The sequence below is a fragment of the Xyrauchen texanus genome, chromosome 43 (genome assembly GCF_025860055.1).
Source record: "Xyrauchen texanus isolate HMW12.3.18 chromosome 43, RBS_HiC_50CHRs, whole genome shotgun sequence".
Lineage (NCBI taxonomy): Eukaryota > Metazoa > Chordata > Actinopteri > Cypriniformes > Catostomidae > Xyrauchen > Xyrauchen texanus.
The window spans coordinates 28,868,374-28,891,074 of NC_068318.1; the positions used below are offsets into that span (position 1 = coordinate 28,868,374).

At 39.3% G+C, this 22,701-nt stretch overlaps 1 protein-coding gene across 2 annotated transcripts in view; it reads left to right on the forward strand.

The window, feature by feature from the left end:
* Nucleotides 1–2,273: 2,273 nt before the first annotated feature.
* LOC127636171 (seizure 6-like protein) overlaps nucleotides 2,274–22,701 on the forward strand; it is a 52,568-nt gene continuing 32,140 nt past the window's right edge. For both annotated transcript variants that reach the window (XM_052116596.1, XM_052116594.1), the window contains exon 1: nucleotides 2,274–2,513. In XM_052116596.1, coding sequence (XP_051972556.1) covers nucleotides 2,432–2,513 — 82 coding nt within the window. In that variant the 5' untranslated portion in view covers nucleotides 2,274–2,431. The remainder of the gene's footprint in view (nucleotides 2,514–22,701) is intronic.

Sequence of the window (22,701 nt, forward strand, 5' to 3'; positions counted from 1 at the left end):
GCACACAACGTGGAGAAAGGGGCTGTTGACAAAGATCACGTTCTTCTGTTTAAAACAGTAAGACAAACTACAAAAGCATGGAACAAAGGGGTTTTTCACTTGACACAGCGTAGTAACATCACATCACTCAAGATGCTGAAAACCCCCTATTAACATGCAACGCAATGGCCAAAGACGTCCATCTACTCTAGCACATGCAAAAGGTGGCAAAGATGTTGCACAAGGAGCTTTTTACCTAAACAACTAAAAATGGTAAATAGTCTGAACTTGTATAGCGCCTTTTTTAACCTTAGAGGTTACCAAAGCACTTTACACTTTACACTGTGTCCCATTCACTCATTCACCCATTCACACACCAATGATGGCAGAGTTGCCATGCAAAGCGCTAGCCTGCCATTGGGAGCAACTTGGGGTTCAGTGTCATGCCCAAGGACACTTTGGCATGTGGAGTCAAACCGCCAACCCTGCTATTAGCAACTGACCCGCTACCACCTGAGCCACGGCCACCCTAGTATGCAGACAATTGCAAAAATGCATTTAGGGGCCATTCAGATCAAACTCATTCTTGCACAACGAAAAGCTAAACACATTACAGAGCATATGTGTCTCGAGACACGTTTTTAATAGTCGACAGTCTTTTAACCTGAAAAGTATAATGTCTAAAAACCTTTTTCCTGAACACGGAAGCGTTCCACGATTCGACTGTTTTCAATTTCCGGTCTCCAGTGTTTTCACTCGCATCGACGTATATTCTTAGTGGAAAATGTGGTGTTTACAATATTACATTTGTACAAAATTGTCAAAAAACATGTGGCTCTATATATCACACTATTGTTCTTTTTGTTGTTTTTTTGACAGTGCCTCATCTGAGTGTGTAGATGTTATAAAGTGATGGTCCAAGGTTAGATTTCATTAACTACTTTGAGTTATGCCACCCAATAACAGCACAAGTTGAGCCTGAAATAAAATTTTTGTCCAAATGACACTTGTCATAATTGTAGATCTCCATCTGGATCGCTCGTTTTGGTCAGGATTTTTTTTACATTTTCTCTCAAGACCAGAAACAAAAAACTGCCAATTAGAATCATCATGGTGCTGCCCAGTGGTCACTCAGGAAAGCAATCTATCTATGTATCTGTCTGTCTGTCTGTTTATGTATCATTCTATCTATCTATCTATCTATCTATCTATCTATCTATCTATCTATCTATCTATCTATCTATCTATCTATCTGTCTATCTGTCTGTCTGTCCTGTCTGTCTATCTGTCTGTCTATGTATCATTCTATCTATCTATCTATCTATCTATCTATCTATCTGTCTGTCTGTCTGTCTGTCTGTCTGTCTGTCTGTCCGTCCGTCCGTCTATTTATCTATCTATCTATGTATCTGTCTGTCTGTCTGTTTATGTATCATTCTATCTATCTATCTATCTATTTCTCTCTCTGTCTATCTATCTATCTATCTATCTATCTATCTATCTATCTATCTATCTATCTATCTATCTATCTATCTCTCTCTCTCTGTCTATCTATCTATCTATCTATCTATCTATCTATCTATCTATCTATCTATCTATCTATCTATCTATCTGTCTGTCTGTCTGTTCGTCCATCCGTCCGTCCGTCTGTTCGCCCGTCTGTCTCTATCTATTTATCTATCTATCTATGTATCTGTCTGTCTGTTTATGTATCATTCTGTCTATCTATCTGTCTGTCTCTCTCTCTCTCTATCTATCTATCTGTCTATCTATTTATCTATCTATCTATGTATCTGTCTGTCTGTCTGTTTATCTATCTATCTATCTATCTATCTATCTATCTATCTGTCTGTCTGTCTGTCTGTCTGTCCGCCCGTCTGTCTATATATTTATCAATATATCTATCTATGTTTCTATCTATCTATCTATCTATCTATCTATCTATCTATCTATCTATCTATCTATCTATCTATCTATCTATCTATCTATCTATCTATCTATCTATCTATCTATCTATCTATCTCTCTCTCTGTCTGTCTGTCTATCTATCTATCTATCTATCTATCTATCTCTATCTCTCTGTCTGTCTGTCTGTCTATCTATCTATCTGTAAAAACAGCATTCATTGTTTTCTTAAAAGGAAACTGTTAGAGCATTTCCTCCTCACAGCATCAGCAACTTTTACACACACACACACACACACACACACACACACACACACACACACACACACACACACACACACACACACACACACGAAGGCATAGAGAGAGAGGAGGGGTGAGTGAGTGAACAAGAAGCACACTGCGGAGTTCAGCAAAGGAGAGATGAGGAGAGCTGAGAGAGACCCAACAGAGAACTCAAAATCTCTGTGACTCAAACAGCTCTGCCGTGGACTTTAATACCATATCTGTGATTATTCAGGGCTGGACCCCCGCTTTGGACTCTTAGCATGCTGGGAGTTCAAAGTGATGCCCTCCTCGCTGGTTTGGTGCTTTGGATGGGGATTCTATGGGGAGAGATCGCAACACAAGGTAATGCACATTTCAAATTGCACTGATTTCTAAAGATGCCCTTGTCTTGCACTGACACGTATGCATCACTGGAAACTTTAATTATCTCATAAGCAGGCTACCCTAATTTTATTAAAATTACACTGTGACTGATTAATAAGTCTGATTAGGAGATACTTAACGCAACATAAGTAGCTTATTTGAGTGTTTAAATCACAACGATGCACCAAGTGAGGTTTGCAAACAGATGCAATGTGATAAACATGCATGTTAAATTCTGTTTAGGTGTTGAATATGCAGCAATAATTGTTTAATGACAAAAGTGGGACAGTAGCCTAATAATAAAGAAACATGGTGCACAATAACGCGCGTCGACAAAGGGAAACACTGCGGGATTCCACAGCTGAATGCGATTTATAATGAATCAGATGTATAAATGAGATGCATACACATTATATAGAGATCTCGTTAAGGCATCAAATAGACTGTAACTCACATCTGTATGTCACAAGGACACTTACGCCCATGACTCACTTCTGTTGAAATGAAATTAAAAGTGCATGAAATAAAAATAAAATTGCATTGGTTTATTGCGTATCCATTGATAAGCATACTTTCTGAACAACGTTATTATTGAGTTTCACGCCATGAATCATCATAACATAAGTGCTGCAAACCATGTGCTTGAATCAGGAAAAAAAAGAACAGTTTTATAGCAGTAAGTGTCACCACCCCAAAATTAAGGACCACTTACTCACTCTCCACCTGACCTGATGTAATACATGCAATACTGTTTCATTATTCATTCAAATGCGTGTACAAGAAGTCAAATGACTGTGATGGTTCATCCGTCCGTGTGTTTTTCCCGAGCAGCTCGTTAATCACTCGTTGTGTAAATTTAGCTCCGTTCCACCACGCGTGGGCAACTCATCTTTAATCGGGACATGCGAGAGCGGATGGTGGTCCTTCATAGAATATAATCTAATATTCTGTCTTTATATAGACCTAATTAAGGGGTGTATTTTTATTATGCATGCATTTTTATTGTTATGCAAAATTATGCTGCCAGTATACAGTATGCAATGCATCTTAAAGGAATGTTCTGGGTTAATTTCAGCTATACTGAGAGCATCTGTGGCGCACAGGAAATAATTTCGACTTTTTTCTGGTTTGTAAAAACAAAGAACACTTACTGTACAATGGACGTCTATGGGGCAAGACATTCCAGAGGGTTAAAAATGAAACATTTGGTGCTCATGTTTTGTTACATTTATTTTTGTTACGTGTCTTTTGTTTATTCATTTATTTCAGGGATGTGATTCTTCCGGATTAATCCGGAATTCCGGTTTTTCCGACTTAAAAAATGTGACCCGCGTGAATTGTGGGGGGTTATTTAATCAGGAGTTAATATGTTATCGACAATGTCCTGTCCGACGCATTCTCTGTCAACATTTTTCTTACAAACGAGTGACATTCAACCTGCCCTCGGAACAACGTCACTCATTCAAACTTCACTGCTGCTTCTGCGTCACGCACAGAACGCGGGAGACTGAGGCTCGCTTGTATGTATAACCATAAAACCGTGCAGATACAGTGCAGACATTAGGAAATGTTCAGTTCAGACAAGTTGCCCCCCCACCATTTAGATCAGGAAATGAGCTTGAGTTAAAGACTTTTTGTCAGACCGCTCTCTGTAAAATCTGTTATAAATGCACAATGCAGAAATAATACTAGCCACATGATGGAGAGGGGTTGGCACTCATAACAACATGTAATATTCTATTTTTTACATTAATGTGTAAAAATCTGTGTGACAGTTGTAACAACCAGCACTTACATGTATGCACATGTAGAGTGGTGTGGTGTAGTGGTCTAAAGCACATAACTGGTAATCTGGTAATCAGAAGGTCGCTGGTTCAATCCCCACAGCCACAAGCATTGTGCCCTTGAGCAAGGCACTTAACTCCAGGTTGCTCCGGGGGGGATTGTCCCTGTAATAAGTGCACTGTAAGTCTTTAAAAACTGCTTGCGTTGGGGGCGTGAGTAGCTCACCGAGTATTGACGCTGACCACCACCACTTGAATTGTGAGTTCGAATCCAGGGTGTGCTGAGTGACTCCTGCCAGGTCTCCTAGGCAACCAAATTTGCCCGGTTGCTAGGGAGGGTAGAGTCACATGGGGTAACCTCATTGTGGTCACGATTAGTGGTTCTCACTCTCAATGGGGCGTGTGGTAATTTGTGCATGAATCGCAGAGAGTAGCATGAGCCTCCACATGCTGTGAGTCTCCACGGTGTCATGCAGAGCGAGCCACGTGATAAGGTGTGTGGATTGACTGTCTCAGAAGTGGAGGCAACTGAGACTTGTCCTCCTCCACCAGGGCTGGAAAGAGAAATCGGCCCGGGATTTTACATAGCAACTGGCCCAAAATATGTTGAGCAGGGGACGCTGTCATTTTCTGTATATCCCAGCACCATTTTGTGGTCTGTTCTGCATAACACAGCGGCTCATTTAAGCCACCACTAGGACCTAGTAAGAAGTGGGGATTGGGCATGTCAAATTGGGGAGAAAAATAAAATTAAATAAAAACAGCTTACGTTGACCTCTGAGACAATGCTATGCTATCCATTAATGCAGCATTATGGAATTAATTAAGATTGAAATCTTAAAGAAAATATTAGGCAGTATGTTGGTCTCAATGCACTTTCATTGTATGGAGAAAAAAAAAGAAGCAATGAAAGTGAATGGTGACTGAGACTGTCATTCAGCCTAACATCTGTGTTCAACGGAGGAAATACAGTCATACAGGTTTTTAACAACTTGAAGGCAAGTAAATAATGACTTATTTTTGATTGTGCTGGAAAATTAAGGCATGGTCTGAAAAATAATACAAATGTCCCTAAAAGTGGATGGAAAATTTTGACATTTCAAAATCTTATTAAAATGCTTGCTACGCCCCTGCATCTTATTGAGCTGTGTACAACCACAGTCCTATTATCGCCTATACAGAGTTCTGATCAAATGCAATATACCTTCCCAAAAATCAGACAGTGTATTCTGGTGGTGCTGTCAGTGTTATTTTCACTGGTCCAGAGCTCTCTCTCTGTGACAGACTGTCTGTTCTGCACCTTCTAAAACTCACTCATCTGGAATTTGTCCTTCTCTTCTCATCACATCACCTCCCTTTCTCTCTGAGCAGCTCATCTAGTTTCTGATACACAAAGCCAAATCAGAGGAGAAAGGGCAAGAATGTCCTGCAAGGAAATGTCTGATTCAAAATAAAATGAGTGTCTGAGACATGCTCCCGGAGGACTCTAGAAGTCCCAAATTTGTGTGTTTGTCTCTGGGGGAGTCCTGTACTTTGTATTTGTGTAGTAAAAAACCTAGGCCTGATTCATATGATTAATATTTGGGTCATTCTACCAAACGGGTGCCTTTGTGTTCCTCATAAAAGGAATAGTTCACCCCAAAACAATTTACATAACCACATGTTTTTTCGAAATCTAAAATTATGACTTTTGTGGAACACAAAATAATTTATGTATATAAGGATTTCCAATCTTATTTGCATAGAGTGAAAGTGATTTTCAAGGTAAGACTTTTAGTGTATAATGAATAGCCTGTTTCTCACACAAAACTAACATATGGCATCAGAAGACTTAGAATACAGTGATTGTCAGTGAGTCATATGAACTATTTTTTATGACGCTATTATGTCCTTTTTGGTGCTTGATTTGCATGATCACACAGGAAATTGACATGTTGCTACCGAATGTTCCGGATCCCTGAAATCATCCCCACTCTGCTGAGTTACTGACAAGCAGCATCGACCTTCAGACATTTTTTAAATCAGTTCAAATGTGTTATAAAATTTTTTTTTTTTTGCTGCGCTACTGATATTACATTGAACCAGCAGCCTCCAAAACACAGCTTCTGGTCCCATGGAAACCAGGAAGTAATTGCGTTCAAATAAAAAACAGTGAGCGCAATTCAGAGGTAGCATTTTTCGCTCTAAAATAAAAAAAAATCCTCACTGATGGTTAGTTTTAGGGCTGGTGTTTGGGTTAGGGGGTGGATTTTTTTTTTACAACTAAACATACAACTCACTTTTGGCGCCGCCCTCTGGACGTTTCATCTCAGCAACGCTTCCAGCTTCGGCCACTGGGAGCAGTGGCTTAAATTTTGGTAAGCAGCGAAACCTTTGATCTTCTATCGCTTTGTGGCAGACTCTGCCTTCCCTACCAAGGAGAAAGCTGGAACTGGAGTGAACAATCAACAGAACTTTCATTTCAAACTCAAATTTAAACAGTACAATGAAGCATGGATGCACAGACACGTGCGTTGTTCTCTCTCTCTCTCTCTCTCTCTCTCTCTCTCTAACTGTTGTCTCTGGCTCGTCCTTATCCCCCTATCAGCTGATTAGGACGATTTAGCGCCGGGCATGCATCCTTATGGCCTGGCCACGCACTCCTCCTCATCACACTCCTCCACCACCCGATTCAGGCCGGGGAAACCTCCGGCTTGAGATACTGCCCTCCCTTCCTGGAGGGGAGGTGTTGCCCTTCCGGCCGGCAGGTCTTCCTTGCCTCTTTGGACCGTGGGAGAGATGAGGGGAGGGAGAGGGAAGAGGGAAAGAGCAAGGGGCGAGACAGAGAGAGAGGAAGAGTAGAGAGAGAGAGGGAAAAAAACACTCTGGTCCCCAAACACGCCACCATTCGGTCCTCGGCCAGCTGTGCAGCGGTCACCTGGCGATGGCACCGGACCTCATATCCTGGCGGATGGCAGCAAGCTCCTTCGCCCCTCAGCAGATGTCAGTCTCCCCTCCTGGCTGATTAGGATGATTCAGCGCCAGGCATGCGTCCTTACGGCTCGACCATGCCGTCCTCCTCATCACACGCTTATTTCACTGTGAGTTCACAGTGGTCACCATCCACTTTCACTTTATGGAAAAGATCAATGTGAAAAGTCTTCAAAACTACTTCGATGGCACTGTATTGGTTTGTTGAATTAGGACAGGTTTTAATCTGGTTCTAAAACTAGGTCTTTGTTTCTAATCTCCCTAATCTAATATGAAAACAAATGTTGATATAGATCCATTGAATTAAATAAGTGTCCTTTTAAAAATAGCAATAATCTTTTAAAGTTGTCTACGAGATAGAGAGCTCATGCTGTTTTATGCAAGATCACTTCCATTTTATAAGGTCTAACAGCAGGGCAGCTTGCATAATATCTGCTATCCCGTAGCATTTAACTGTGGCGCTGACATGGCCTCTACGTGTACACTGGGACTCAGAAAGTGCTTTCCGTTGCATCCTCCAAACTAGCAGCTTGTGCGTAATACCCAAAAGGTTTGCTGACAGGAAAGAGACTGGCAGCTTCACTCCAACGCCTGGAACTCAACAGCTTAGCACCTCCTCATTCTCCCACAGGTTTTAAACTGATCTCAGAATTATATTTTCTAGTCTCAATGAGAATTTCTTGGGTGTCCATGCAATGCTCAGTGGTGTCCTACATAAATCATAAAAAAAGACAAGATTTAAGAGATAGTTCACCCAAAAATGATTTTTTTTCCACAGGAAAGCACCACTCGCATTTTATTCAGAAAAAGTCTCGTTTCAGCTTCAATTCCCCTTGAGCAACCTGTAGTGAAGTGTTACGCTCCAGGGCAGAATGGTGATAATTCATGCTTTGCTCCTGGCAGGAAGCAAACCAGCAAACTTCTCATTGCTTGTAACTACATCCTATCACCCAATCACGTTTATGCAACATCACTAAAATACATTTTAGTGCCCCCCACCATGATTTGGTACTCAAAACAAGTACCTTCTGAGTTCTGGCCCCCATTCACTTGCACTGTATGGACCTACAGAGCTTAGATATTCTTCTGAAAATCATTGTTTGTGTTCTGCAGAAGAAAGAAAGTTATACATATATGGGATGGCATGAGGGTGAGTAAATCATGAGAGAATTTAAATGGCCTCCTCTTTGGCGCCCTCCCAGCAGGTGGCCTAGAAACGGCCCTGATTGATTTGAAACGTCAGTTGTGAACTTTGCAGAAATTTCATGATGAATCTGAGCCTCTAAATATGACGGTGTCATTGCAGCCAGATGGAATTGTTGATGCAAAGCATCCACCATCTGTCAGGCTCATGACACCTCAATTTCCGTGGAACATTTTACATGCTGAATATTTCAGCTTCCCTTTGCTTCAAAGCCATGGCTGACAGGACGCATGTTTTGAAACGTCCCAACCTGTTTCTTTGATTTGAGCGCTCCGCAGAAGTGACTGTTTTCACCTGCACCAGGGCGCGTTTAGTGCGTTGGGATGAGGTGAGATACACAGTCAAAGCATTGCCGTCAGCTCCCCCGACTCCACAGTGACATTTGAGAGCAAGTGTTTGCCTTATTTTTTTAGCTCGATGTTTTACACACCTCTGGCTGTCGGGTTTGTTCTGTCCTGAGCTCATGCAGATAGACAGACTCAGCAGGTGTATTGAGTCGATTTGGTACAGAGACTTAATTTTACTGTTATTATGTAAATGACATTTTGAGGGCATGAAGACAGGTTTTAAAGGAGCCTCTGAATTAATGTAATTTCAGACATTTAGATGAAATAGATTTTTTTGACTTGCGCCTGCTGATTTTATAAATTATGTCTCGAAATGTGTCAGACTAGCTTTAATACCTTTACAAGAAAGTACTGTGGCAGTGATTATGTAAAGCAGTGTTATCAGATAGTAATATCCTGGTAATTGGTTATGTACTATGATACTGAGTTATTGCAATATATGGTGCTCGCAAGGTAGCCAAGTGCAAAAGTACAAAGGTTTATTGTATGATGTTCAAAAAACTATGAGGTTACAATGGTAATTTAAGACAACCACATTAATGTTGCTTGATGTTTACACATTACTTCAAGGTACTTTAAACAATATCATGGTATTACCAAGTTACCATGTCAGGGGAAAAAACAAACAAACAGTATTTTTGGTATTTTTTGGTTTCTTAATAATTACCATATTCATGTATTGTCGTATTTACATGGCTCCTCAAGGTACTTCAAATAATTCAATGGATTACTATGGTACATATCCAAAAAACTACTAGTACTACTATTTCTTTTTTAATTTATGAATAATTTCTGTATTCATGTATCACAGTACTTACATTAGGGATGTCCAGATACCATTTATTGAGAACGAAAATGACTACTGATACTTCATTTTTGGTACTCGGCGATATCGAGTCCGATACCTGTTGTTTTTTTTCTGACCTCGATATCAACAATTTATTGAAATTGTATCATTAAAATGGTGTTTAAATAAATCAATTCATTAAAACGTTAATCAAATGAAAATATTACAATTAATTTATTATTAAACATAATATTGCATTATTTTTTATCAAATGAAGTGCTTATATACAGAACCTCACAGCACAATCCAAAATACAACATTGGAGTTATTATTATTATTATTAGTAGTAGTAGTAGTACAGTGAATGTTACATAACTTTTCAGTAGTGACATATTTGTATCATACTTTTTCCCTTTAAATGTAGCTTTTATTTTGATTGAGCTTTTATTTTGAAGTGCTTCTGTGATGTTTTGACCAAGGAGCTCTAATGTTATGAAGGAAGCTTCCCGCTCTGGAAAAGTTGGTCGCTATGTGACAAAAAAGTGATTATTAAACCACAAAAGGCTGCTTTTTAATTAAATAATTATGTACTCAGTATGTGCCTTGCACTACAACATGAAATTGCACTCTGTTTACTGTCATCTGCTACAAACAGAGCTCGCAATGCTCATGATGTTGTTTTCCCTGGATGAGCCATGTAGGAGCTTTAAAAGGTATGAGCAGCACAACACTGTCACCACACAAGCGCTCACCTTTGAATTACATGAAAACTATATAATTATATATTTATCTCATTAAATCACAGCTTGTGCGGATAAATAATCTCACTAGGACATAATATGATTTTTATTTGTGGGCTGAATGTTTACGTAATGACATTTGTATGTCAGATGGTATCGGTTTTTGGTATCGGAGCATTTTTACATGTACGAGTACAGTACATGAGTGCAGTATCAGACAATCAGGATACTGGTATCGATATCAGGACATCCCTAATTTACATGGTACCTCAATCTTATATGAGAGAATACCATAGTATTACCATGGTACATGTACAAAAAAAAAACACTATCATGTACTGCTACCGTGGTCCAAAAGCATTGGTTATAGAGTACTAGTCCAAAAAACATGATTAAGTATAAAACATGGTATTAGTATTGTACATGTCCAAAATATAAGGGTATTACCATGTGCAATGTCCAAAGGAACATATTATTAACATGGTGCGTGTTCAGAATAACACGTTATTTCCATAACACATATTAAAAAAATCATGGTACAAACAGGTTTGTCCAAAACCACATGGTACCATTTACAAAACATTCTGGTAATACCGTGGTACTTAAATAGGCTGTTATTACCGTGGGTCATGTCCAAAAACTACACCATTGACCTTATTCACAGCAGCGCTATACAGCGATAGGAACAACAAGGCTGTGACTTACAGCTGTGACTTAATCTCTTCAATTGGCTGTCTTGCAGTTTTTGGATTGTTCCACGGACAAAACATTAAAAGATATCTTTCCAAGAACATTCGTTAACAAAAAACTCCAGACAACATGAGTTGTGGAAAATCAGATGGGATCTAGGAGCTTTATACAGCTTTATACCATGTGTCTATCCCTCACAGCCTCGTTTTCCTTCCTGTTAAAAGTAAAATATGGTGCTACTGTGAATAAAGGTCTATGCCATGGCAATTTTTGATAGTTTTTAATGAATGTTAGGCATAAGACATCCAGATGGATCTATTGAAAATGGGTGGCCTAGACTTTTCTGTCTGTGCAGTCTCTGTTGCAGTCGGTTCCAGGTCTTTTCAGTGTCTGAAAGAGCAATCAGTTGGAAGGTTTTGGCAGGCCTACACACTTTAGTGCTTCTCTTTGGGCAACAGTCATTGAAACACCACTCACACCCCAGACTGCCTCCAGTTCATGCATGGAGGACAAGATGGAGGAATCAAGACACGGAGAAGTGTTTTGGCAGAGGCTGGTGAGGGAAGATGGAAACTAAGAGAGAAAATGCTGCATCTTTTCATTCATCCTTTCCTTTTATCCATGCATCAGAAAACCACCAAGTTTGTCATGGTTATGAAACATCTTACTGTCACTAAGACAATATGATTTCTGTGTTGTTACAGACAAGATCTTTGATTTGAAGATGTATACAGAGCAGTTTTTTCCTTTTTTTTTATTTAAGCATAAATAAATCAATAAATACATGTTTTAAAGGAACAACCACACAAAATGTAAGTGGAGAGAGGTTTTATGATTTGTTGTCATGGCAATAAAAATATAAACAGGGAATCTTTGTGAACACACATTGTTTTTGTGAGCAAAGAATGGAATTCAATGCAGCTCCATTCAAATTTATAGAATTCTATACAAGCAGTTTTTAAAATAGGTGGCAGTATTAAATTATCACACTGTCAATTCGGCGATGGCAATAGGAGATCAAAAGTTCTGCTGCAGAAACTGGTCTTTGCTTAACGAGCATCTGCCCCAAGTGGCGGAAGCTGGAAGTGTTGTCGAAGTGAAATGTCCACAGGGTACCGCCAAAAGCGAGTTTTATTTTAAGTTGTAAATTATATAATAGTCAACAGGAATTACCTCCTTGTTTCCTTGGGGCTAGAATTGGAACACAAATATTTCAATCCAAACATTGTTTGATTGGTTCTGCGTGCAATTCCCCAGAGAAAGATCATTCACCTACCTCACTTCTTAATCTGTTTGATCTCTTTGTGTACTTTGTAAGTTTAATGAAGGCAGGAGAGGAATAATCGAGAGGATATGAGCCTTTGATATATTGTCACTTTTTGTTCTGCGCAGAAGTGGTTAATCACGCTCTCGTCATTTCATCGAAAATGTTACACATTGCACCAACCCTTTGAGGATCACACAGTCCCAAAACAACATTAATAATACAGAAGCAAAGGTCAGTATGTTGAGGGAGATGTGCTGCGATTAAAGGCAGAGGACCGAGAGAAGGATGGATGAATAGAGAGAGAGAGCACGGGTGGAGGAGAGAACGGTAGTACAGCTGCCTTGTGCAGACGGATCACACCTGTGCAGATGCCCAGAGATGCTAGAATGACGAGCGGGTAGAAGATGCCATCTGCTTCACAGTGTTGGCCGTGCCAGTTGCCATCCTGGAGGGATCCAAGGGATCCAGAGAATGGATCAGTACCTCCTCAAGCCAAAGAGTTTAGCACCATTGACCATGAATAAAAATGTTTTTTATAAGGGCTGTCAAATGATTTAAATTTGTTATCAAATTAATTACATGATATGTTGATAAATTAATCACAATAAATTGCATATGTAAATATTTGCTGAGAAAGGTCCTCAAATAACTATAATTCAGTATGATGAAACATAATAAAAATGCAGTACATTATCGTAGTTGACAAGTGTTGACAAGACAATACAAAATGTGGCTTTAGAAGGCAATATATTATTTATTTCCATATTATTGAACATTAGCCTATCGTTGGCCTACAGTCCACAGCAATCCATTTTGCAATTTAATTCATCAATCTGTCTGAGGTAGACTATATTATAAACACCATGTTTTAGGTGGCTTTGTCAAATTAAACTTAGCTTGAAACATGTCTCGAGATCCCTGCTCCGACCAGCTGTGTTTGAAATCAAGAACACATTCTCAACTTGTTCTGTCGCTAGGTGTCAAGCAAGCATGAGTGTGGGTTATTGTCTTAATAGCTCCGTGTTGCCTAAACAGCTGGAGTTTTGCTTACTGCCCCCCCAGGGCCATAGCAAGGTGTTCTGGGCCCCCTGACTCGATATTGCTCTGGGCCCATTTCCTGTTAAAAAATAGTGTTTAGCATTTGTTGTGGGCCCTCCTCCCTGGGCCTGTGGGCCACTAGAATCATTGCCATCTTTTACCCCACTAACTACGGCCCTGCTGTCCCCTGCTGAAAACAGGTGGTACTTAAAGCTTGAATTGTTCTGATGGTGTGAACATTCCTTAGTACAGTCCAGGGATATGATTAATTACATTATTTAATGCATTCATTTTTATATTAACTAATTGCACTGAATTAACACTTTAAATAAACAGCACTTTTGTAATATAATGGTGTTTTATTTTTCCCTGGCACATAAAATGAAAACAAAATAGAAAATGCAATTTCGGCCACATCTACACTAATACGCTCTCATTTGAAAACTCTGTTTTCGGTTTCCTAACATCAGAATTTTCCTGATTCTCAGTTTCTGGTGGAGGAGAACACTGTTCCAGTGTGGGTGTTTAAAGGAATAATTCACCCCAAAATGAAAATTCTCTCATTATTCACTTACCCTGATGCCATCCCAGATGTGTAGACGTGAGCCTGTCGGCGAGAATTCGGAAGCGGTGCTTATTTACAACAGATGAACGAACAAGAGTTCGTTTCAAACAGCATCAGAGCCCTGGACGTGCCAATTTAAAGTTGAAAACGTTTTAATTATCGACTTATTTCTTCCATAAAGTTATTGATTCGCTTCAGAAGACATTCACTGATTGACTGGAGTCGCGTGGATTACTTCTATGCTGCCTAAATGTGACTTTTGGGATGCCAAAGTCCTGGCACCCGTTTACTTGCATTATAAGAACTTGACAGAGCTCTATCTTCTTCTAAAAATTTTCATTTGTGTTTTTCTGAAGAATGACAGTCATACACATCTGGGATGGCATCAGGGTAAGTGAATAATGAGATCATTTTCATTTTTGGGTGAACTATTCCTTTAAGCAGTCCGCAAATGAGTCGTGCTAAAGCTCGTTTGGTTGTCTTGTTTCCTGGATGAGAAACTCCACTCTTTTTGTTCTATGAGTCATCAAGAATACAAATCATGCATATCGTTGCAATTTTGCATTTTGACGCTAGGCCTTATTACAGACTTGCGTTCATTTGGGATGAAGAGCTTTACATGCTTGGTGAACGTTGGCATCTCTACTTGATCAAGATTGACAGCTCTGATGGCCGATTGACTCAGTCTAGAGCAATACAGTCACCACCAATTTGAACATGTTTACAGACTCATCAAATTATACGGATGTTAGAATGGTAATTCATTGGCTCAGTATCGTATTAGTGATGTTTGGCAGTGGCATAATGCAAACATTGGGGGGCTGCTGGAGCTGAGGCCCCACCCAAAAGTAATGACATTAAACATGATTGTTTGTATATGTGCAATAGCCTGGTTCCAGAAGTAAAACTCCCATATTTTGTTTCTATAGGACAATTGATTATTAATGATAACTTATAAACTTTTAAAGACAAACCTTCTGTTAGCTCCCATGTTGTTAATCGGGGTCACCTGTGATCATAAAGGAAAATGACACATTATCCCTTAAATATGCAGTATTGATTCTATACTTTTAATCAACATATTAAAATCAACAGTTTGATATTTTTACATAGTTTTTAATCTAATTAAATAATTTTGCAGTGCAATTTTAGTTTCTAGATGTGCTTTGAAAACTTTTCTTTATAACATATAAATGCTGTTGGACTGGCAAAGCCACACTGACTCTACAATATTTCAATATTCGCAGGGAACGCATGTCATGACTCATGAATTTGGTCTACGTGGCAACACTTGAGCCCATGATACGCTTTTTCCTGCTATTGTGGTTTCTGTGTAGACACATTAATGTTGATTCCAGTAGGTCGACACTACATTTGTAGCTTTAATGTAGTTCTAGATTCGCTCTACCAAATGTAACTATAATATAATTGGCTCTGTCCCCCCCCAAAACAGTGAATTCTGCAGTGATGCTTGGGACAGTACTTTGTGCACCCACAATCAATGGATGCTCCAGTTTTGCATTGGAGAAGGGCTCAGTTGAACCAGTGGGGGCATGTAGCGACCTTCCCACATCATCGACCCAATGTCTGTACTGTCTGTGTTGCTCTCATTAGCTTCCACTGGAGAAAAATCATTATTTCTGATCTCTCTCTCTCTCTCTCTCACTCTCTCTCTCCCTATTTCATACACACACGCTCTTTCTTTCCCCTCATGAGAGTTTCCTGTGCAGGTGAAAGCCAATGTAACTGCCATTGAGCTCTGGGCTGATTGTCACAGCTAATGAGGCGGGGGGTTTAAATTTGTGAGCCAGAGCAATGGTCCCTAGATGTTTGAAAAGGAAAATGTAAATTAATACATTGAATCTGAGGCTGCAATCAGTAGTTTAAACATAATTGTTATTATACTGTAATTATGAAATCGCCCATAGGTGGAAAAACATAATATTTAGAGATGCATCAATATTGACATTTTTGAAGATACTGATATCCGATAAAGCAATATACTCATAGCCGATACCGCATCACCAACGTTATTGCTCATGAACCCTAATTATTTCAGTTAGGTGCATAAATTGTAAATCCATTTGTGTGACGGACATGAATAATATATAAAATCAAGCAATTTGTTGAAGTGCACTATTACTTTTCTAAGTTATTAGTACAGTTTTCATTTTGGCATATGATAAGAATGGTGAAAATCAAATTAAATTGAAATGGTACCATATTGTATCTAGGACATTAAAAGTGGGTTCTTTTGACTCTCATGCACTCATGTACATTCAGTGAGCACAAAGCTTCCCTTCTTCAGACAAACCACTTCTGAAGCTCTCCCAGAATGCGCAGCAGGGCTCCAAGACCAACCGTTAGAGGTATAAAGGTTGATGCTTGTGAATGTCGTCTGCTACGACATGCCTATTGCCACATTTATGTTCATGCTCAACGCTTGTTTTACTTCACCCTGGGGTTTATGATTGTCACGGCCAGCTATTTAGCAAATTTTCACCTAAAAAGTGTGATGTTTTGTACCTTGCACTCATTAATAAGTGAATGTAGCATTCACATATGGTGCTTTTCCACAGCGACTCAATAGGAACGGACGAGAATGCGCCCAGAAGAATTTATGGTTAGAGTAATTGTCTGTTTGTCAGCTTTAAAGCGTGTTGAGAATGTCATCGGCGGTGCAAAAGGAAGGGCATAAAAGCAGACAAATGTGCAGATTGAAAAGTCAAGGTTAGTTGTATGTTGCACTATTCAGCTGTGCATTCAAACCTTGACAAGCGTGGAATTCTTGCCTGCATCCATACAGCCAATGGCTGTGGCCTTTATCTGCTCTGCCCAGAAACACAAGCTCTTGCTCTCTCTCTCTCTCTCTCTCTCTCTCTCTCTCTCTCTCTCTCTCTCTCTCTCTCTCTCTCTCCCCTGAGCAACCCCCCCCCACCCACCTTCCTCTTCTAACGCAATCCCTCCTTTCACCATCACTCTGTTACTGTTGCTCTCAATGGTGGAATCATTGACACCTTTAATGAGTCAGCGCGCATTCATAGCACTAAATGGTGATAATGGAATGCCGAAGATGTGGAAGTACGTGGGAAAATCTGCTCAAATTTGCGAGAGCTTGTTTATATCAGTTTGGTCAAACACATCATTTTTAGCTTATTTTGATGCCCTTTCTTGTGTGGTTGCTGCTGGCTTTTAGCAATGTCCTGATGAAGACTTAACGTTCATCAGTTCGGTCAGACAAAGTCAATCGTAGTTTATTTTGATGCCCTTTCTTGTGTGGTTGCTGCTGGCTTTTAGCAATGTATTGATGAAGACTTAACTGTCTTGCAGAGGTAAATAGACAAAAAACATCAGTCTCTCCACATCTCTCTAGGTTTTGTATTGCATTTTTTGTTGATCGTTCATCAGTTCGGTCAGACAAAGTCAATCGTAGTTTATTTTGATGCCATTTCTTATGTGATTTGTGCATCCCTATAAAGATGCAACTACCTTGCAGAGGTAAATAGACATTCAATAGTCATTTGTCTGAAAATATCATATCGGTGTCTTTAAATCTCTTTAGGTTGTTTTGTTGTTTTTAGCTGATGCATGCGAATACAGTTTTAAAATCAAAAGTTGTACTATGAACTAAAAATGAACAATTGTGTTTTTATTAACCAACATTGACAAAGTTTAATTGATGCTGTAAAAATATATATAATTAATTGTTTGTTCATGATACAGTAATGCATTAACTAATGTTAATGAATGGAATCTTATTGTAAAGTGTTACTATTATACCTTATTCCTTGCTAACAATCTCAGAGCTCACTGTTAGTCTGCCTTGAAGGGTTTATTTTAGCAATATCAATGTCTCTATTCATAAAATAATATGGAACCTTACTGTTGCGCTCTTTTGCTGCTGACTTTTAGCAACATCCCAATAATGATGCAAACTGTCTTGTAGAGGAAAACAGACTTCCTTCCATTTGTTGATATATATATATAAATCTCTCCAGGTCGTTACAGCATTGGCATCTGAAAGTCCTCTGCTTTCTAGGCTGCAATAATGTCAAGTCAATCCCTTTATTCTGGTTTTGGCAAATTCATTCTGAGCAGTCTTTGGAATTGATCCAGGCACACAAAGGGAAGCGGGGTAGTAACCATCAAGCATTTGTACACAGATGACAGGATCATTGGGTTCTGTTCTGATCCGGATTGGTTGGGATCTTCCTCTTGTCAAGTGTATTCGGTGAAAAGACCTTTGTTCAGCATGATAGATGCCCTTTCACCTCTGTTTGAATGTCAAAGTATTCTGTATAGAGGAATTATATTCCTTGATTTAAAGAGTCATGCAGACGACAGGCCTGGGTTACTGAGACAGCAAGCTTCATCTGCAACCAGAGTAAACAAGTAATAAGGGAGTTTATTTATGCTGCCATATTTCATAAAACACTTTTGAATTATTTCAATGTAAAGTTGTGCATATTTTCTTTTTAATAAAATTAACTCTTACGAAACAGTACTGCTGCATTACCATGATTCGTTGAGGGTATTAGATGTTTGTATTTTTATTTACCATGGTATTGTAATGGTACTAAAAGGTCAAAGGATACACTCTTACAGTTAAAAGTCTGGGTAATTTGTGCATTATACTTTTTCTGCATGAAATAGATCTTTACAAAAAGTACCCTCCCAATGCAAAAATACCATGATTGTACCATGTTTTTTGGACATGTACCATGATAATACTACAGTATTTTTGGTAATGTAAGGGTACTTTTTTGTTTGTGGAGTTCCATATACGTTAAAATAAATACCATGGTATTTTGGTTCAAATGGTATTTTAATGGTACTTCATAGAATATCATGGTATTACCATGGTACATGTAAAACAAAAACACGGTATTACCATAATACCATGTCCATAGCACTTTTTTGTGAGTGAAATGGAGCCATAATCACATTTACCTGTTATAAAGCATCATATTTCATATTATGACTATTTTATTAATATACAACCGTTAGTTCTGGTCCACGAATGATTGGACGAGATACGTTCCATGAGCACTGATGCATCAGCACTGTGTATCACTCCGCTTGTGTTTATGCTGTTCTAAACTAAAGTGTTAGGAGGTATTGGCTTGTTTTTAAAAAATTACATATGTTAGCCAGCAGGTGGTGGCAAAAGATCATTTTTGTGTGTAATGACGTAAAGCGAATCCGTAGTTTACATAGAACTGCGCTCCGTGATCGCTGTATTACTAATACATTACCAAAGCTAGGAGATAGCTTTAAATGGCATTAAAAGGACAACTTCAGGATTAAGGCTCATGCTGAGAGACACAACAGACTGATTTATTACAGAACTCAAGTGCTTACCTTTAATCTGAGTTTCCACATTGGATACACACTGTTTAAAATGGTGGAGGACATCGCTGTTTCTATAGTGAATGACTCTTGTGCACCAGCTACAGCGAAAGAGAGAGGAATACCCCCGTTTGGACATCTCTTTTCCACTGAAAAAGCTGACAGCATCTCTGATTGGGTGTGGCAACAGGTGATCGCACATGCACTCACTCACTCACACACACACACACACACACACACACACACACACACACACACACACACACACACACATCCATCTGTCTATCCTTGTTTATCCAATGACTTGTTAGAAACAGCACAAGCCATGATAATATTTCTGAAGTGAACTTTTTGAATTACTAATGAAGGCTTGGACGCATCATTTGTTTTGAACCAGCGACGGCAGATTCTGATTCGTCGCGTAATAAAGTAGTTCCACCAACAAATGCGTTTTATGACCGTACTCGGTTTTTCCAAATGTTTTAAAATGTACTTGTTCATTGAACTGTTGTATATAAGCAATATAACACTCGCAATCTTGCTATATGGCCCTACATCAGCACTGCTGTAATTACCTGCGGCCGAATCACAGCAGTGCTGATGTAGGGCCATATCGCACTCTTGCTTGTGTTATATTGCTTAAATATACATGGTATATTATGGATAAGGTAATTCGAAGAATACCATGGTATTACCATCATGGTTGTGTCCAAAAACAAAAAAATTTAATAGTATTATCAATGGTACATATATGTCCAAAAAACATGGTATTTCATTGTGAGTGAAATCAAGTAATATTTACATATCTTATACACCCATTACAAAATAGCATATTTTGCAGTTTGACTATCATATTCATAAACATGGTACTGTATAGTAAGATACCTAAAAGAATACCATAGTATTACCATCAATGTGTCAAGAAGCCATTGTATTACCATGGTAACGTCCAAAAAACCATGGTAATGATATGTTTTGTTTTTCACATTCACACAGCAGCTTGAAACCACATTCGTAATTTAGGGACAATTTTAGACATATCAATTTTTTTTCAAGCTGCCATCGGTTGCCCTTGCTGCATTTCCTCTCTTTGCTGGCCATTTATTGAGTCGCATTTGTTCTGTTTCCGTCGTCACTGTCAGGAAAGCTGTCTGAGTCATAATCCGACAGAATAAGCAGTGTGCAGGGGGACGGAGAGAAACCTTGAGGAAACAAGATAAAGAAAAGAGAGGGAGGTTTAAGTTGATGACAGCCACAGGATTGGTTAGGGGCTCTAAGACGCTCTGCCCTTAGTAATTGCTGTGCTGTTTGTGCTCCTGCGGGCCCATGTTTGGGGCTCTCATTATCTCATGGCTGTGAATGAGTTCATAGAATTGCTGCCATTCATGGGGCCAGCTCAAGCGGATTGACTCTGTGTCTACGTCACAAGATGTGCCGGTTGCACTCAGTGTAGACGGGCTGTTAATGTGTCTGCTTGACATGAGCAATTTCTAACTGGTGGAATAGTTAATTTGTCATTTAGAATAGGTAAATAATGTTCTAGACATTTTGGGTTACTGAAGTCTACAATGTGGCATGCTTGCAGTGTAGTGTTGCTGATTCGTCATGGCAGCTGTGGCTCAGGTGGTAGAGCGGGTTGGACAATAATCGCAGGGTTGGCGGTTCGATTCCTGGCCCACATGACTCCACATGCTGAAGTATCTTTGGGCAAGATACTGAACCCCAAGTTGCTCCCAATGGCAGGTTAGCACCTTGCATGGCAGCTCTGCTATCATTGGTGTGTGAGTGTGTGAATGAGTCACAGTGTAAAGCACTTTGAAAACCGCTAAGGTTAACAAAGTGCTATATAATTGCAGACCATTTACCATGTTTCACCACAACAAATTCACCACTAATTATTTTCACATGCAAATGAGCTTGTTATTCACAAATAACCATAACCACAATATACTTTGAGGGAGACAAGTCCCCCCCCCCCCCAATAATCAGATATGGCCAGATTACCATAGATTTTTGTATGGAAAAGAGCAGCGTTAGGATTCTTGAAGAAAATATTGTGTTGAAATTCTACTGGGAGGAAAAAACAATGAGGGACAATTTGAGGGTAGTAAATAATTTTTTGTATTTTTCTTGTTGCTTGACACAGTCATGCCATTTTACAGATACATCAGTGAAGAAAATAAATTCAAATGATATTCATCGTTTCTTTGAGGCAGCACAAAAAAGATGACTGAAACAGGCAAATTGTTACCAATTCAGACACAGTGTTGGTCTTATACTGTGTGAACTTTAAAAATACATATATTTTTTAAAACAAAAATTATATATTTTTTGCATTTCAAGCCTTTATTCAGAAATATATTTCATTCAGCGCCTTTACTATATTAAAGGACCAAAGAGGACCATTATATTTGTGACCTCAACACCTGTGACCAACCCCCCCAAATGTTTGCCCGAGTTTACAGCCTTAGAACCACTAGTCATTAGAACCACTAATCCATGAGGAGGTTACCCCATGTGACTCTACCCTCCCTAGCAACCGGGCCAATTTGGTTGCTTAGGAGACCTGGCTGGAGTCACTCAGCACGCCCTGGATTCGAACTCACGACTCCAGGGGTGGTAGTCAGCATCTTTACTCGCTGAGCTACCTCATAAAATTAATGAGTGTCGAATTTGGGGCAGGTTTGCGGCAACTCTAGATTTTTTATCAGGGTTATCATATGAGCCTTCTAGTTGTGTTGCGTTGTTTGTTCTCACATCGCTTTGTCATTTTTGCCAAACTTTAGCCTAAAGTCCCGCTCCTTCTGCAGAATGGTTTGTAAATAAATATATCAGAAATGATCACTGACGTCGTAGCTAGCAAGTTATCTCAGGTACTTCAACATTGTGCATACACACTTATAAGCAAACAATACACACCTAACAAACCCACAATGACTTCAACTAGTGCAAGAACTGTCACTGTTGCCCTATATGGCACACAAAACTGGAGCACTGAAAAACATGCTAATGCGCTAATGACAAAAAGAGCAATCAATTAACTTCTGGCAATGTGGACTTTAATGTGCAACATAAACAACTTTTTTTTTCCGGATCTTTGACAAAAGAAAATGTTGCCAAACTTTGGATTTGAAAGGGGAAGGCAGATTTGAATAGTCTCAGATGCGTTCAAGCTGTCAACAACTTTTCTGTGTTGTGGGTGACGTTAGAGGAGTTCCGTTCTGTATCAGCGGTAAAACCAGAGAATATTTAGCAGAGACGGGCCACTTCTATTAAAATGAATGGGAGAAATTGGAACACCCAGCTAAGGAGCTCTAGCGCTCAATGGTCAACAGATGTAGAAAGAAAGTCCCACCTTACAGGTTAAAGAGCCAATCACCTTTTGGATACAGGCATCGCCTGTCAATCAACTCGAGAATGCACATG